The following is a 16,724-nucleotide window of genomic DNA, read 5'->3' on the forward strand; positions in this document are numbered from 1 at the left end:
TCCTGTTTTCATTTTTTAAAAACTGGCATTATGAAGAAGCAAAATTCACTTTCATTCCCCTTTCAATGGGACCTGTTCTTTGTTCACAGCAGAATGTGTAAATGGTACAGCCAAGATTCAGAAACCTATTTTAATAATACAACAATTAAAAAAAAAAAAAACCCTACACCTGCTATTCCAAAACAGAGTCTGGCTTTGTTCTGCTTCACTAGCTGTGTATAATAAGTGTATTTATGAGCCAAGGTATGAGTTCAGCATGGTGCCTCTTTTAAAACTTAAAGGCCAGGAATTTTGGTTGTGTGCTTTTGTTGTTTTCAAAAGTCATATGTAGTTTTTTGCTTTTAGATTCTTCTTCTTTTTTTACTCGCACTGTGCTTAATTGACACCCAGAGCTTCTATTTGTGTTAACTGAAGGCATATGGCAAAACGCTATCAAAATGAGAGGCCACTGACGTCTGAATGGCAACTGCAATGCAGTTTGGATTAAAGTTCGATTTAAGAGGAATATGCTTTTAGATTTCTTTTGGACCCCACTTCATGTATGACCAATTATATCGACTGTTTTCTGTCCCATCAGTTAAAATCACTGTCAGGATTGGTGCGGAAAGCTGCTGATAATATCAAGGGTGAACTCAATTATAGAGCCAGATGAGGATAAGTGAAAAACTGTCTCTTTAATAACAGCATGGACAACAAAACCATATGGAAAACTACAGAAAACACGAAACACACACTCAGGTCTAAAATACAGTCCAGGGTCAGAGCCAGCAATCTTACACAGCCCAGGGATACAAAACGAGATATCAGAGAGGGAAATCCGATAATCCACACACAGAAAGCAGTCCAAATCAAGAGCGCAAGGCAGAATACAATGGTTAAAAAATAGTCCGGGGTCAAAACAGGAAATACAGGCACAAGGAAAAATGCTGGAAAGTCTGACATGGGTGAGAGGACAATCTGGCAGCCTTCCGGTGGAGGGAAAGCTGCTTATATCCAGGTGAAAACAGGTGTAAACAATTGAGTGCTGATTAAAGGGAAAAGTCCGTAGCTGAGATATGGCGACACCAGGACGTTGTGTCAAAATAAAAGCATGAGAACAGAAGCCTACGCGACAGAATCATGACATACTGTGCTGTATGCACGCTGACACCTTGGTGATAAAAGAAGTTAGTCTTCATTCCAAAACCTGATTCCATTATGTGGATTTTACCATATATGGCTTGTAAAATATCAGAGAGCCAGTGATAGTAAGTAAGTGAGCAATAGTGAATGACTTGGAGTTGCAGAAATGTTTCAATCCACAGCTACAGTATTAACAGGGAAAGATGATGTATACATTCAGGACATTTTTGATATGACTGTACTCGAAGACATGCTTGGACAGCTGAAAAAGCTGGTAGAAGTATTATTTCAGTGCGAGATATTGAATTATCTCCAAATTAAATAAGATTAAGTGCTAAGTAAAAATTTGGGCTGCACATAGAGAGAGGGAGGGGGGAGCCAGTAAGAATTAGATTAATGGATGTAATACTGTGGTTGCCCTATCACAAGTCAGTGGCTGGAAATAATCTGACATAAATCCAAGGAATTGTGTAAATGGTCAATACATAACAACAAGAAAGAAAAATGCAGGTACTGTAAATATTTGACTGCCAGAATTGTTTCCACACAAACAAGCCACTAAGGCTTAGGATGCTGTTGCATCTAACACTGTGAGTGTAGCCTAATTGATTTCTCTTTCATGCAGTGTGTTTTATTCAGAAAGGTTTGCTCTACTATCTTCTTTCTTTACGGGGCCTGCTGCAAATTCTGCATAAATCACACTGTGTGTCTGTTCTGTTTCTGGTCTGCACAAGCCCACAGGCTAATCATCTGACATAAATGTAGACCTTAAACAAAGATGACCTTGTATCTCACCTCAGTGTACAATGTGGCCTGTGACATACACATAGGCTAGCTGAGCAGCCGCAGTAAAGACAACAATTCATATACTCACTAACACTGATGGGTTCCTCATTCTCGTTGTCATATCGCATTTCCTCACGCCGCCAACCCTGTGCCCATTCCCATCCAGCAGAGATTTTTAAATTGCTACTCTGTCGCACAGAATGGCTTCCTCCCTGGAAGCACAGAAACCACAGCGGGCAACACCCACAGAATCTGCCACTGTTAACCTAACCCTGATGAAAATATGTGCATGCATACACACAAACAGAATGTGGAGCATTTGTGGTAGAGTGTTTGCGACTGCTCCTTGCAGGATGACAGAAAGAAGAAGCAGGGCAGCACATATCCAGATCCAGCTTTTACTGTAAAATCATTCCTATTTATGCCTAAATAGTAACCCAGTTACTCATCCCAGTGGATATAAAATGACAAAAAGAATGTTATGGATTGTGATCATAATGATATCTCTCCCAGAAGATGTAATCGTTTAGCTTGTTTAAAAGCGCTTTCTGACTATGATGTAATGTATGAGCCAATATGTTCCTTTCCCACATCTGACAAAGTTACCCCCAGCTATCCACTTTGAATAGCTGGAAACTGTGAATGGTTTATGAGGATGCAACAGCAGGAACGACTATCAGTTGCAGTTACTGTACACCAAGGTCCAAAGAATAATGGCTGTCAGTGGTTAGACTCAGAATCTGCTGGCTGTGCTGAAAGGAGGATATTGACCAGCATGGATCAGACTGTGGGGCCTACCCCTGAGTCCACTGACAGTAGCAGCAGCATTATTGACTCTGGAGGAGAAAGTTTCTAGTTGCATTCATTTTAAACACCAGAAGTGTCCCCCAGTGTGTCATTACTAAAGAGTCCTAATACCTGCCTGCATCCACTCTATAAGAATGCCTTAATGTGGTATCTTTATTTTTGATTCAAAAGGAGATATATATATACCCCCTTTTTGTATGTATTTTTATGCCAAAATGCTGCTGAGATATCCAGTCATTGGGGCATCAATAAATCTGACAAGTCAATCAGTATTAACAAAATGCAGATACATAAACAGTATATTGGTATCGAAACTGACCTATAGAAATAGAGGAGTAAAAGACATGTGTAAGGTAATTTAGAGGAAAGCTAAAATCCTGGCAGCACTTGCAGTGTTCTGAGCAACTTTAATGCAAAGATAAAAGACCAATGCATTTCAACATAAAGGCTTTGTCAGGGTTTTTTTCTTTTGCTCAGAGCACTGCACATAATGCCAGACTTTTTACTTTTTACTAGGCATATAGGAATTCTTGTGCAGCTCTCCTATGGAGTCAGGTAAGGAGTCAAAAGCCAGAAAGAACACTTGGTCTTAAAATAAAAAAGTTACATAAAGGTGACAAAGCATTAAAACCACCATACACAAAAATAGGGTAATAGTATTTTCCCCAGTGAACTTCAAACATTGTAATTCACATGGTAGAGTTGGATATGTCATTACGCTTGGTGAGGTAGTGAGGGGTTATAACATACTAAAACACAGTTTATATTCAGGCCTGTTTCCATTGCTTGGTAGAGAATGTCCTGCTATTACTCAGGTCCCACAAGAGAACACTGTTGATGAGATGCTCTTACAAAGATACCTTGTGGAACATTTCTGTATGATTATTGCGCATGTCTAGTAAGGGGGTATTGCACATATATTCTCACATTTCTTACATTTTCGTATTTGCCATCAGTCTTACTGCAACCTGTTGTAAAGTCTTGTTCTGTGTGTGATGATACTGTCCCATTCTGCACTAGCAGTTGTTGTGTTTTTGTTAGTGTATATGTTAACCCTTCTTGAAACATTTTCTCACCTGCTGCAAGCTATTTTTCATTCCCCAGAATTATCCCTTGACCACCTACTTTCAAGATTTACTGTTCGACTTGGAATCTTTCTCCTCAGAAATTTGCATACAACAGCTATTGTTGAGGCTGGAGTTTGTTTAACCACTGAAAGAACACTTTCACTGGCAGCATGAGAGGCAGTAAGTGTGAGATACCCATTGTCTCCTTCCTTAATAACAGCCAGTAATGGAAGTGCATTAGCACCAATCAGAGACATTAGGGCAAATTTGCTGTGACATGATTTGATAAAGGGCCAATGCATTTTCAAAACAGCCCTTCTTCACTCAAGTGATGATAATAGACATCTCTACAGACAGGGATGGGTGAAGTATGCCTCAGCTATGTACTAGTAAACTTACTGTATATCTCATCTTGTTCAGTTAAAAGCTCAACTTAGTTTTGTTGCACTGGGAGAAATGGTAGTTTTTTTCTAATTCTCATTTGGCTCAATTAACCACATCTAATTAGCCACACAGGGAAATTGTGTAGTTTATGACGATGTATTGTATTTTTTTTGTGTGTACAGCATTTCATCATCAAGTGTTTCATTACACTTTTTGGCTAGTGCTGGTGGACAGTATGTGTGTGCACTTACTGTGCAACAAAACTCATTATACACTCCTCATCACTGTACCTCACTTGTGTGTGCATGTACATGTTTCATTTAGAGGGCACTGCCTCGATCAGCCAAAACTGTCTGTTTGCTAAATGTAACTGTGACATTCTCCAACTTTTCCCATCAAACAAGGACCATGTTGGTCATATCGTACCACCCTAATGTTTGCAGCACTTTGGTGAAAACTCCCAAGCAAACATTCAGCTCACCACAAATGCCATACAGAGCTGGTTCCATTGGACTTATGATGTCGCACCACAAATGAGCTGGTTCCATTGGACTTATGATGTCACACCTACAGTATCCGACTCCCACTTGTGGGACCCAGTAACTCTATTTTCTTCTCTACCCACAGCTCTTACCGCCTGGATAAAATCAACAGTGACATGCGTAACTACATCACCAATTTTGCTGCAGACTTAAGGTGAATACAGGCTGAGTGCCTCCCCTCCCCCTTGCCTCTGGGTGGCTGCCATGTTGCAGGGGTCAGGCATCAGAGCCAATTGGCTTGCTGCCTTGCTAACATACTCAATATGGATGTCTCACAGAGCTAACACAAGCCCAGTCAATGAGAGGTCACCTGGGGCAATCTGTCCACACTGGCGAAGTACAAGGCACTACCAAACACAATGTAGTTATGATCTGATTCAACATTTTAGTAAATTACGTTCTTCTAAAATATGTTTTGAGACATTATTAATCACAAGAGATGTGGCGTCTTTCTATTTATTGGTTCTTCACTTTTACCACTTTCTCTAGAGTTAATCTCTGGATGTTTCTGCTCCACTATGTTTTTAGAATTTTAGAAGGCCTGCAACAATATGACAAGATGGATTGGGGGACTTTTTATCACATTGGCATTTTCTTCTCTGCCAAACACCAATGTATATCTCTATAAATAGCCCAAAAATCTGCTTACTCACCCCTGCCTGCAAATTAGAAATAGAACTGGTGGAGGGAACTTCACTCTGGTATTCCTAACATGACTCACAAAGTATTCTTTAGTTTACTTAAAGCACATTTCTTCCTCAATTCATCTTCTCCTTAGCAGATTTCTAACCAACCATTGTTTCTGAAAATCACCATTGCCTGCCAGGGTGGGCTGCATTAAACTCGCCTGGCTGACACTGGGGTGCTCTCTGAAGTGGCTGCTCACTAACTAGCTCCCGATTTGCATTTCCCTCATTTCCAAGCATTGATTTGGTGTTTCAGCACATTACAAATCAAATTGCCTTTTTAAGGGCGCCCATAAACACATAAGTTTAATAGAGAAGAGAACGAGAGAGGCTCCCCTTTTGTGAGACACAATGTCATAACCAGTCTCCCCCTGAAGTTCAAGTTCCCCAGAAGAATCCATCTTTGCTTAATAGCACTTTCTTGTTTTTGCAATTAAGCTACCCTGGTATCCTCTAGTCAAACTGGATATTTGTTAGTTAAATAATATGTAATTTGGTTGTGTAAGAAGTCATCACCATGGCTGTAGTTTGACATCCTGCACGCTTCTCTTCTTTTCTCTTTGTTCAGTCAGAGCTACCACTTGCAAGCCACCAGGGACATGCACCCAAGTATTGCCCTGGATCCCTCTGCCAACTACAACTCTCCCAAGTTTCGCTCTAGGAACCAGAGCTATATGCGGGCTGTCAGCACCCTCAGTCAAGCTAGCTGTGTTAGCCAAGTGAGCCAGGTAGGTCTGCACCCTTACAATTAGGAAAGATGGTCAAATTCTACCTTGTTTTGGAGAACAGTGGTTCTTACACTAGGCACTGCTCAGGGACCTGGAGGTGGTTCTAGGGAGTCTCAAGTACAATTTAATTTAATAAAATAACTTCACCATAAAGTAAGGCATGGAAGGTTTATTTATATAGCACCTTGTCATACACAAGTGCAATTCAAAGCGCTTAACACAATACAACATTAACATGCATACATAGATGACACATTAGAATTGAAATTAATTTAAAACATTAAATGAAATTTAAAAGCAACAGTTACATGTCAGCACAATGCAGCAACATGCACGAGTAGATACCTAGTACTGCTATTATAGTTGTGTCAGACTGTGGATTCTCACTTTTCTCATCATACTTTGTACCCCTTTACTTCAGTCTTCCCAAAACTATCATCCGAGTACTTTAACACTAGAAGTGGACGTACTTTCTTCTGAAAATTTGACACGTTAGTATCAATACAGTCAGCTAAACAGCACAGTGAAGTCAGTTGGTTGCTGAATAATGGAAGAAAGATAAAAGTGGATAAAGTGCAAAACTGAGTAGAATTAAGATACACAAATTAAAAGTAATGGAAAAAGAAAGGTCTTTAGTTTTAAAAGTGGCTCCAGTTGGCGCAGCTCTAAGTTCTAATGGGAGCTGGTTCCAGCTGTGCACAGCATCATGGCTAAAAGCACTTTCACCTTGTTTAGTGTGAACCCTGAGCACCACTAGCTGAGAAGGTTTCTCATTTTAGCTGTTTTTGAGATACAAGAATGATGATTTTGTTAGAGCTTTGATGCGGCCATTAAAATTTAGATCCTCATCAATGATTACACCAAGATTCCTGACACAGGTGTATTTTTAGTGTCATGGTGTCATGGCTAGAATGTGATACAGATTAAATTAATTCAGACAAATCATCCCAGTTTAAATAATCATTTAATATTACAATTATTCTTAACAGAGTAGTAGTTAAATAGGTAATCTGGCAGGTAGGGAACAGAGAACAGAATCGCTCCTTCTGCAATGGAATAGATACAGTATTAAATAAGAAGACTGTCACAGAGTCAGTCAGTCTTGGACAGGGGTCCAGTCAGTCCTGAGTTCGTTCCCCCTACCCCCCAGGCCTGAGTCCGTAAGAGCACACGGTACTGTCATGGTATCATTCTTCTTCTTCCTTATCCTTCAGCCTTACCCTTTTTATCCACAGCATTCTTAGGCTGTTACGTCAATTTCCAAACTTAGCTTCCTGTCTCCAGTTTTAGGAGACAACACCCTGAGATGTACCCAAAAACAGGAAACATCTTGACCAAATTATAGAAGCTCATTGTTCAGCTCACATGAACTTAAAGTGAACCCATAAACACTATTCTGTTACATAATCTATATTAACATGTAACTTAAACCACTACAATGCTACTCATGTTTCTTGCCCTCTTAGACCTGTTTTAGCTATGTCGCTGCATTCCAACAAGTACCACAAAGGCAAAGAGGAAACTGAAAATATGACAATGTTTGCCTGAGACTTTAACACTACTAAACCCTAACAGCTGTAGTTAAACATTAACCTCTTCCTGCATCTAAAGTTAAATCTAAAATAATTTCTTATTACAGAACTAACCACTCCTCAATAAACTTTTAACCTTAGCAGAGTATTTCCCTCATACTCCACTGAACCATAACTTCATCAAACAACTCAGTCAGTCAAATCCCTAGCTTCACACCTTCACGAAGTTAGTAGTGATTAACTAAGGTGAACAAATTAACTATATGAAATAACTTCCTATTCATAACAGATTACAAATAAACAAACATGAACATAAAAATAAACAAAAATAAACAACCAGCATGAGGTGATTCTGTTCCCCTTGTCAGATAAATGTTCACCCTAACAGAGTGCATTCCATACCACATGTTGTGCATTAACTAGTATTAACTAGTATTCTGATTATATTCTGTTTGCTTTAACCACTACAATGGATTTAAGGTAATCACTAAGCTCTTCATTTAAAACCCCATTTAAAGTTAAAGATTACAATTTCTATAATCATAATTTTCTCTCTCTTGCTGCAAGTTTTTTTAGATATTGTTTTTAAAACCCACACATCTATTTTCCGATTGAATTTTACTCAGTTATATTACATGAAAGTCCAATGCACATTGTTTATCTAAATAAATTAAAGAACTCCACTGGGCGTTATGGAGATATTCATCTCCCTCTTTAAAGAGAGACATATTGATTTGTGCAGTCTTAAAAGCTCAACTAAACTCCCACTAATTCCAAATCCCAATAGAACAAGATGTTTATCTTAGAAACTTGATATTGCCAAATGAGTGATAGCCATCAAATGATTTATACTCAGTAAACAACCATTTGTAATAAGTCAGTATCAAACACAACATACATCATATATAATAGCTCTTGTCAAGAACAAAAAAAACTTTTACACCAAACTCTCTGATATAGCATGACCCCGACTTCATGAAAATTTACATCATGTTGTAGTCACACAAAGCAAAAGCTACTACAGCAAAAGAAACCAGTCCACGGGTTATCTATTGGTGTGGAAATATGACAGAACAATTTCAAGGCTACACTCAAAAAGTACTAAAATGTATGACATAAAAATACATTTTTCATTGATTTATTTGCTGCATTTTGCCTGTTAATACATGTGCACTTCAACAGAATTGTTTTTATTCTAAAGTAAAGTGACAGAGAATGCAATATCAGCTTTTACAACTAACCAGTTAATTTCTCCAGATGTAACCAAAGAAATATCCTTACTTACTTAAGATCCTTAACAGAACACAAGGGTTAACAATGGAGAAAGCCTGCTTATGGGTTTTGTTTTTCACAGGTGAGTGAAACAGAAGTAAATGGCCAGTTTGAGTCAGTGTGCGAGTCAGTGTTCAGTGAGGTTGAATCTCAGGCTATGGAGGCTTTGGACTTGCCCGGCTGTTTCCGGACCCGGAGTCACAGCTATCTGCGAGCTATCCAGGCTGGCTACTCCCAAGATGACGAGTGCATTCCCCCTATGGCCTCCACTGTCACCTCTACCATCAGGTCCACCACAGGTAAGGAGTCAGTCAGACCTAAAATGTATTCGCACAATATAATATGTGACATCTTAGGTGCTGGTATTTTTGTTTGCTTGAGTCCAAGTGAAAGTCTGACACCAAATGCTTACATCTGACATTAAGCTGTGTTAATGACTGAATATAAAACAGTTAGTGCAACTGGTTGTGCTGTCAGACAGCTTCATATCTCTGCATGAATCACTTTTTTCATTGTTTTTGATGGACGTATGAGTACTGTAGCCACCACTCATGAGCTGTGCCAGTTCATCCTACTGTACTTTGGATACAGTGCTTCATCTGCTTAGCCACTGGATGCATCAGCAAGTAAAGCTATGAACCCTATTGAAAATCACAAATGGAAAGGATTTGAAATAAAAATCAGGTCAGAATAAGGATATAACTACTTTTTCCACTACATTTTGGATATTTGAATTTCACTACAATACCACATTGTGACACTTGTGAACATATTCACTTTATGGGGAACTTGGCAAAGAAATGGTGAAATTACCATTTGCATTCTTTCTTTCTAGGTTCCGTTTATACTGTGCTGCAAATATTTAAATATCACAGCATACGCCATGACATTTGTTTGCCTGCAGATTGTTCACATCATAAAAATTATTTTGTTTCATTGCAAAGCTCATGTTTACACGCAATGAGATTACATTACAGAACTACATACATCTGTGTGTAAACCTTGACAATGGATAATGTCAAGCTGGCAGTAACTATATCGGTAACTGAATTGTCAAACTGGTTAGTTACATATATCACATACATTATACAAACTTGTTACAATAAATCTAAACCTACTCATATGGCATATGCCTTTATTTCTCATACCTTGATTATAAATTTTAAGTTGCTGGTGGTTTCAACAATTCCCGTGATTGCTGGATTCACAGGGGAAGTGAAACATCCTTGTGCAGGCAAAGAATATGGGAAGAAAAGAAGAAAAGTATCCGGATGAGAAGTCTTGAGTGGATTCCACCTCTTCCCACTGTAGATTCATGAAATAACGGCATCAGTCAGACTATAATAGGGAGGATTAGTGGTGTGGACATCTGGAGATGTGCTTATACTCAATTCTTCATACCTATAAATATGTGCTTACACTGCTTTCTCCGTAAATTCAAATATCTTTGCATTTTTATGATGCAGAGTTTGATATGTAATGGATTTTGCCACTATTTTGGTGCTTTGAATCAACTGGTCAAACTGGACCTCATGTTTTCAATAGGGTTCATACTATACTTCCTGATTCCTGGGAAAATGTTTGGAAGCTTTGCTCATCTTTGCCTCTTTTCATTGCACAAAGTACACATTTCTTTACCTCTACTGAAAGCAGAAGAGCATGCAAGGATTGTTCTTACACCCCATTTATTACAAACTTTGTCCATTCTCTGTGATGTGTTCCGGGAGCTAGGAATTTTTGCTTTGTGCACTGAAAAGATGTGAAAAATGCATGCTACAAACTAAGGGTTGAGAAGGCAGTGTAACCCATTTACGTATATGAGTCAGAATGGTAGTACGTTAACACTGTAATGAATAATAACATTAATGATTATTACAATTATAGTACAGTATAAAGATTCACCAGTATATATATTTACAGAATACATATTAATGAATTGGGGGATTAATTATAAGGTTAGCATTTAATTATTGCAGATTTCTGCTGATCTTTTTTTGACTCATGGCATTCAGTGCATGATTTGATGTTACTACTTTATGGCAATGAAAAGCACATTCTCTCCAGCTGCTCCCACCTGTGGCCATATTACAGATGCTTATTTACATTTGTCTTCCAGACAGAAATTATGTGCAGACAGACTCCTGTTTACCTGACCGCACCAGTATACATGAAGATTTGGCAGAAACAGCCCCTTTGGCTCATGATGATCTAGGCTGCCCCATTAGAAGAGACAGGCTTTACCAACAAGATAGCATGGGGGCTACAGCCAAACCTCTATCTGGACCACCTGTTTCTCCAAGTCTCTTCAGATCCCCTAGATCTAGTGCCACAGAACGGCCATCGCCAAAAGCCATCCAGGCTAGTATCAAGGAGTCAGCTACCTTGGCTGCAGCTATCAGCATGCAGTGGAAGGAAGAGGTCTCAGCAATGCGTCGAGAGCTTGCTGAACTCAGGAGGGATCTCTGTAAAGAGCTTAGAGCTTTCAACAGTAATTTCAACACTTTCACACAGCATTACAACACATGGTCTCCCCAAGATGGCCATATGGCAGCTGGCGCTGGGGTAGGTTTAAGTGGAAAGGTTGGTGCTGGGGCTGGGGCAGAGGCAGGGATAAGGTCAGTGGGACTTGGAACCTCTGCAGCTGACATAGGCACTGGGGGAGCTAGAGGAAAGAAGCCCCAGGTATCTAAAGTGTCTGTGGGCACCCAGGCCAGGAGCAAGGTCTTGGTCCGGCAAAGCACTGCAGATGCAGCGGTCAATTGTCCAGAAGAGAAGAAGGAAGAGAAAGGTGCCCGCCGAAAGCTGCCAAAACAGCTCTCAATGGACCCAAGTATTCTTGCCTGTCCACAATCAATGTATGTGGAGAGTGCCATACCACTTTCTTTGGATCCAATACTTCCAGGCTCTGTTAGAACAGACCAGCCAGAACTATTTGACTTTACTGCTGTGCCCTTCAGAGCTAAACTGGAGCCAGAACCAGAACCAGAATTACCAGACCATGCAAATGTGAGTTCATCTGATATGGCCACTGAAGAGCCAGTCACCGTTTATGATACGGTGCCACGTTCATCAGAAACAGCCCATCAGTCCCCTCAGGATTCGGTGACAGTGGAAGAAGAAATGCTAAACATTCCACAGCTAATTAATGTAGGCTCAGCCACTGAACCCCATTCAGGGGCTGAGCCATCCCACCCAGATGCCATGAAATCTCCAGACACAGAACTAATTGAAACAGAGAAGATACAGCTACCATATCCAGTCCCTGTAGTTACTGTGTCTCCACCAGAAGAACATGATTATGACATCATATCAGATTCAGAGTCTCCAGATCCTGCCACTGCAGGTGAACCAGATCCAGTGTCACAGGACCTTGCTACTGTGTCTTCACCATATTCTGAATTAAAAGATCTAGATCCCCCAGACCCAGTGGAATTAGAACCAAAACCGTCAGACCTACCAATGGCATCTTCATCTGACCCCATTAGTCAAGGCCCAGTATCAGTCTGTAATGTGCCCACACTTGACCTTGAAAGTGTTACACTGTGTAATTTAGAGACTGACATCAGATGTCCACCTATTGTGGTATCAGAGTACCTGGACACCAACTTTCCTGCAAGTCCAGCTGATAGTGACACAAATCCAGATCCTATTGTCATTCTTCCAGATGATCCTTGTGACCCTCCCTCAGAGCAAGAGGTGTCAGTCTCAACCTTTTCTTCCAGTTTTGTAGAAACTCAACCAAACACTGAATCTGAGTCTCAATACTCAGATTGGCCACCCCTTCCAGAACCACTAGATACCACACCTATCTACCATGCCGATCTGGTCCACTTTGATTTAGTCATGCTGACATCCCTTGATCAAGATGATCTTGATTCAGTGTTCATGGACCCTGAGCCAGAGCCATTTGACCTGAGTGCTGACTCTCCATCTAATGCTGAGGATTTAGACCCACCCTTATACCAAACAGATTGTCCAGCTTTGCCCGGTCACACTGGTGAGTCTGCCAATGTGTACCCAAATGATCCTTCACACTCAACAGAACCCATCTTTTTGGACCCAGCTATGGATTATCACCTTGCTCACTTGCCTCAGGATGTATCCTCGGAATTACATGAAGTCCCATTTCCACAGGTCACCGTCACAATATCCCCTCCTAGTTCAGTATCCCCGGATACATCACTGGAAATAGACTTTGGATCTACAGGTCCAGTCGCAGATCATCTTTCTCAAGATTCAGATCCATCAACACCAGCTCTTGAAGACATATTTTCAGTGGACCTGGAGCCAGATGTTGTTATAGCAGATACAATGGAGTGTATGGCTGTATCCCAGAACCATGGGGAACTTGTGGTAGAAGAGACCCCAGGGAATGCAGAAAGGTCCTTAAGTGAGCAGGCCTTCCTGTGGAATCGGTGGCAGAAGAGGGGCCACAGGCGTGAATCAATGCGCAGGAGTGCCAGTGTGGAATTATGGAGTGGCAGATACGAATACAACAGTGCAGAAATTACATATGTGTCTCTCACTCTGTGAGCTCATACCTCATTCTCAGCAGACAAAATGTAGCTCAAAGTATATGTGTAACTCGGCTTGTAGCTGCCAGTTCATTGTACAGATCTAAATGTCATTGAAATGATCAGTGGTATTTAAACACGGACGAAGCTACACAAACATGCAGCAATATTCCAGGAAGAAATATTGTTAGCAGCAAGAACCATATGTCATGGACTGCAAGAATGTAATGAAGCCTGTGTGATGACAAAATTACTGAACAACGATGCTTCAAAAGCATTTACTGAAAGCAGTGTGAACTTCTCTGAAGATGTTGTTGCCACTAATGTGAAATATCCTCCAGGACAGCACTGCTTACTTCAGTATCGCTTTATAAATCACTGAATACACTGCTAATTAATGTTCTTATTCAGACAGTGGATAGCATCCAAGACATTTTACACACCTATTTTACGAAACTATTTTGAAGCTCTGTTATAAATTATGGATAAAATGGCCTAATGCATACAATGTCCAGACAATCCTTGCAGTGATGATGGAAATTTTCCTTTTTGTTACTTATTTTTATTGTCACTCTGAAGTTGAGTGAAGTAAATCTTGATAGTTATCATATAACTATAAGGACATACTGTTTACTATGTGAGCTGTTAGATGGACTACGGTTATGAAGAAAAAGGAAATGATGCTTTGTAATATTGTTTGCACAATCTTAGATGGAGCTGGAATACTGTACTGTGAATTTGTTGGGAAAATAACTTGCATCATTTATCCTCAAATATAATTTCAAACCAGAAGTTATATTAAGCTTCTATGTAGACACACCCTTATGTTACCTACATACACATACACTCTGCTACCAAACATACAGTACATACAGGCACATATTTGCTAGATAATAATTAAAAGATAACTGTGTTTAAAAATAAATAGTGACTCATGATTAAATTTGACAATTTGACTACAGTAATGTCAGCCATTGGTGGGAGTTATTATTGTATTTTCATTGTAAAATATTATCCTAATGCTCAGGAATCAGAGTCTGAGAATGTAATACAAAAGGGACATGAGTGTAATCATGCTTCATCGTTGTGTGGGTACTATTTTTAATATGTGTGACACTGAATGATGTTGTAATGGTGCATGACAAATGGCCTCAATATTCTGTGCATTTCATATGCAGTGCCTCACTGTACATACAGTATTTGGTTCTGTTCATATTTTAATTTTGATATTCAGTGCAATGAATGGAGCCTGCATACCACTGAAGATGCACAATTCTGTTTCTAGCAGCTAAAAAGCCAGGCAAATTACAAGATACTGTATATCTGCCCTGCCTGTCCAATTAATGGGCCCTTAGTGGAACGGCCCACTGAAGTCTGTGCTTTAATAAAGTGCACTGGAACAAAATCTTTCAGCTGAGCATCAATGAGCTGCCACAAAATGATTTTTGTGTCTTGTTTTGTATCAAATATGTGCAGAGCACTTTATAAAGGTTTGTTAGCTAAAAGTAAAACACTGTTTAGCCTGTATCACAATAACATCATGTTTATTCATAAAATAAAATAAACTGCACCAGAATTCAGTCATGCAGTGAAAGATACTGGCATATAATAACAGAACTTTTTTTCCTCAGTGAACTTTGAAGCAAATTGCTGAATAGTTATGAAATTTCTGCCTAATTGAAGGTAGATTTTGCAGATCAAACTAGACAAGCTGGATGACGTGTGTTTGTCATACCAGGGGATCTACTGTTCTGTTATTAAAAGGTAAATAAACAGATAACCTTAGTGGCATGCAAAACAAGTCACTGTACCACTCTACATTTACAGATTTTTTATTACATTATTATTTGGACTGGTTTCTGTTTGCATTCATCTTCATTTTTTGCAAACTTCTTACATTTTAAGGAGCGTCTACTAGGCTTGTAACCTTTATAGGAGCATTTAGATTATATGGGGTGGTTATATTCTCTGCTGTTTCTGTTGTTAGCACTCTTGAAATTAAAAGACTCTTTTAAGACAAAATCTGGGAATGTAAAAAGGCCACTGTACTTCTAAATCAAGGCAAAAGTATTAAAAATCAGAGCAACTGCTATTTATTATAACACATAGTCAATTTATGATACAAGACAACGATCATGCCACACTGCTAATACTCATTGTTGCCTGCCTGCAGTTCACACACAGTTGCAGATGCAGGTCACCTGCAATAAGCACTCCACATACATAATTACTAAACCAAGCAATTAGACTAGACCTTGAGGGGAGTCAGGTTTCATTTAATAACAGGTAGTTGTTGTAATTATTTCATAGGATTTCTTTTTCTTTACCTGGGCACCTTGTAAAAGTAGAGCACTTTCAGATCAGTGGTAAAACTATACCGAGAGCAATGTAAGTTAATCCATCCACATTTGCCGGAAAAATTGTGTACAATAAATATCAGATGTGTATAATCATAGTAAACATTCAATGATGAAAGAACAGTCTCGGGAAATGTGTAGGATAATCCTAGCCTCTGGTTCTTTTCTGGATCCAGGTTACCTTATGTAATATTAATAGACTTCTGTTTGGGCAGATATGGCTCCTCTTCTGAATATCCACCCTACTCCCTTGTTTTCAGGGACCCAGTTGTCCCTCCTCTCCAACCACAGGATTGATCAGACTCCCCAGCAAACTCCAGGTAAAGCTGCTACCTGGGGCATCCTTCATTATTCCACTACAGTGTGCAGTATACACTGATGAAACATGAGCTGTACTGTGGCAAGTTGCTGTTAGGCACAAGTGAATCAAGTTGAGGAAGTATTCCTCCTCTGAGAATTAGTTCCTCACACACTGACAATTAAAGAAGGCAGCAAAGCCACCCTATGAATAATGAACAAGATACCATGCAGTGAACACAGTGTGATACAATGTGAGTTTTAAAATCATTTTTCTAAAAAGACCACATTAATGGAGCTTGACCAATTTTCTTCCCCTTAAGTTCTTTGAACACAGTTGTCTGTTATTCATTCATAAAGTGTTTGACCCTATAGTAGCTAGATTGACTGGAAGATGCAGCTGCTTCAACCGCACTATGAGGGCTCTATTTTCTTGCAATAGGATGCAGTGCTAAACTCGCGTTTAAACTCCAGGCACAGGGCACATATGGGCATTCAACAATGCTTTGCAATTTTTGTGACCATAGATACAGCACAGTTTTGTGCACAACCTGGTGTTACCGGGCGCATTGTGGAGAAGAGGCAGGATACATGGCTTTAGTTATGTCTAATCAAGAAAAATAGAAAGTC

The 16,724-nt window shown here is 39.6% G+C and overlaps 1 protein-coding gene across 1 annotated transcript in view; it reads left to right on the top strand.

Annotated features, from left to right (window-relative positions):
* dlgap2a (discs, large (Drosophila) homolog-associated protein 2a) overlaps positions 1-16,724 on the top strand; it is a 303,340-nt gene that overhangs the window by 242,241 nt on the left and 44,375 nt on the right. The window contains 4 exon segments of the mRNA XM_020614558.1: positions 4,794-4,862; positions 5,963-6,122; positions 9,009-9,225; positions 16,058-16,117. Coding sequence (XP_020470214.1) covers positions 4,794-4,862; positions 5,963-6,122; positions 9,009-9,225; positions 16,058-16,117 — 506 coding nt within the window.

Source organism: Monopterus albus, unplaced genomic scaffold (genome assembly GCF_001952655.1).
Source record: "Monopterus albus unplaced genomic scaffold, M_albus_1.0 scaffold147.1, whole genome shotgun sequence".
In the NCBI taxonomy this organism is placed as follows: domain Eukaryota; kingdom Metazoa; phylum Chordata; class Actinopteri; order Synbranchiformes; family Synbranchidae; genus Monopterus; species Monopterus albus.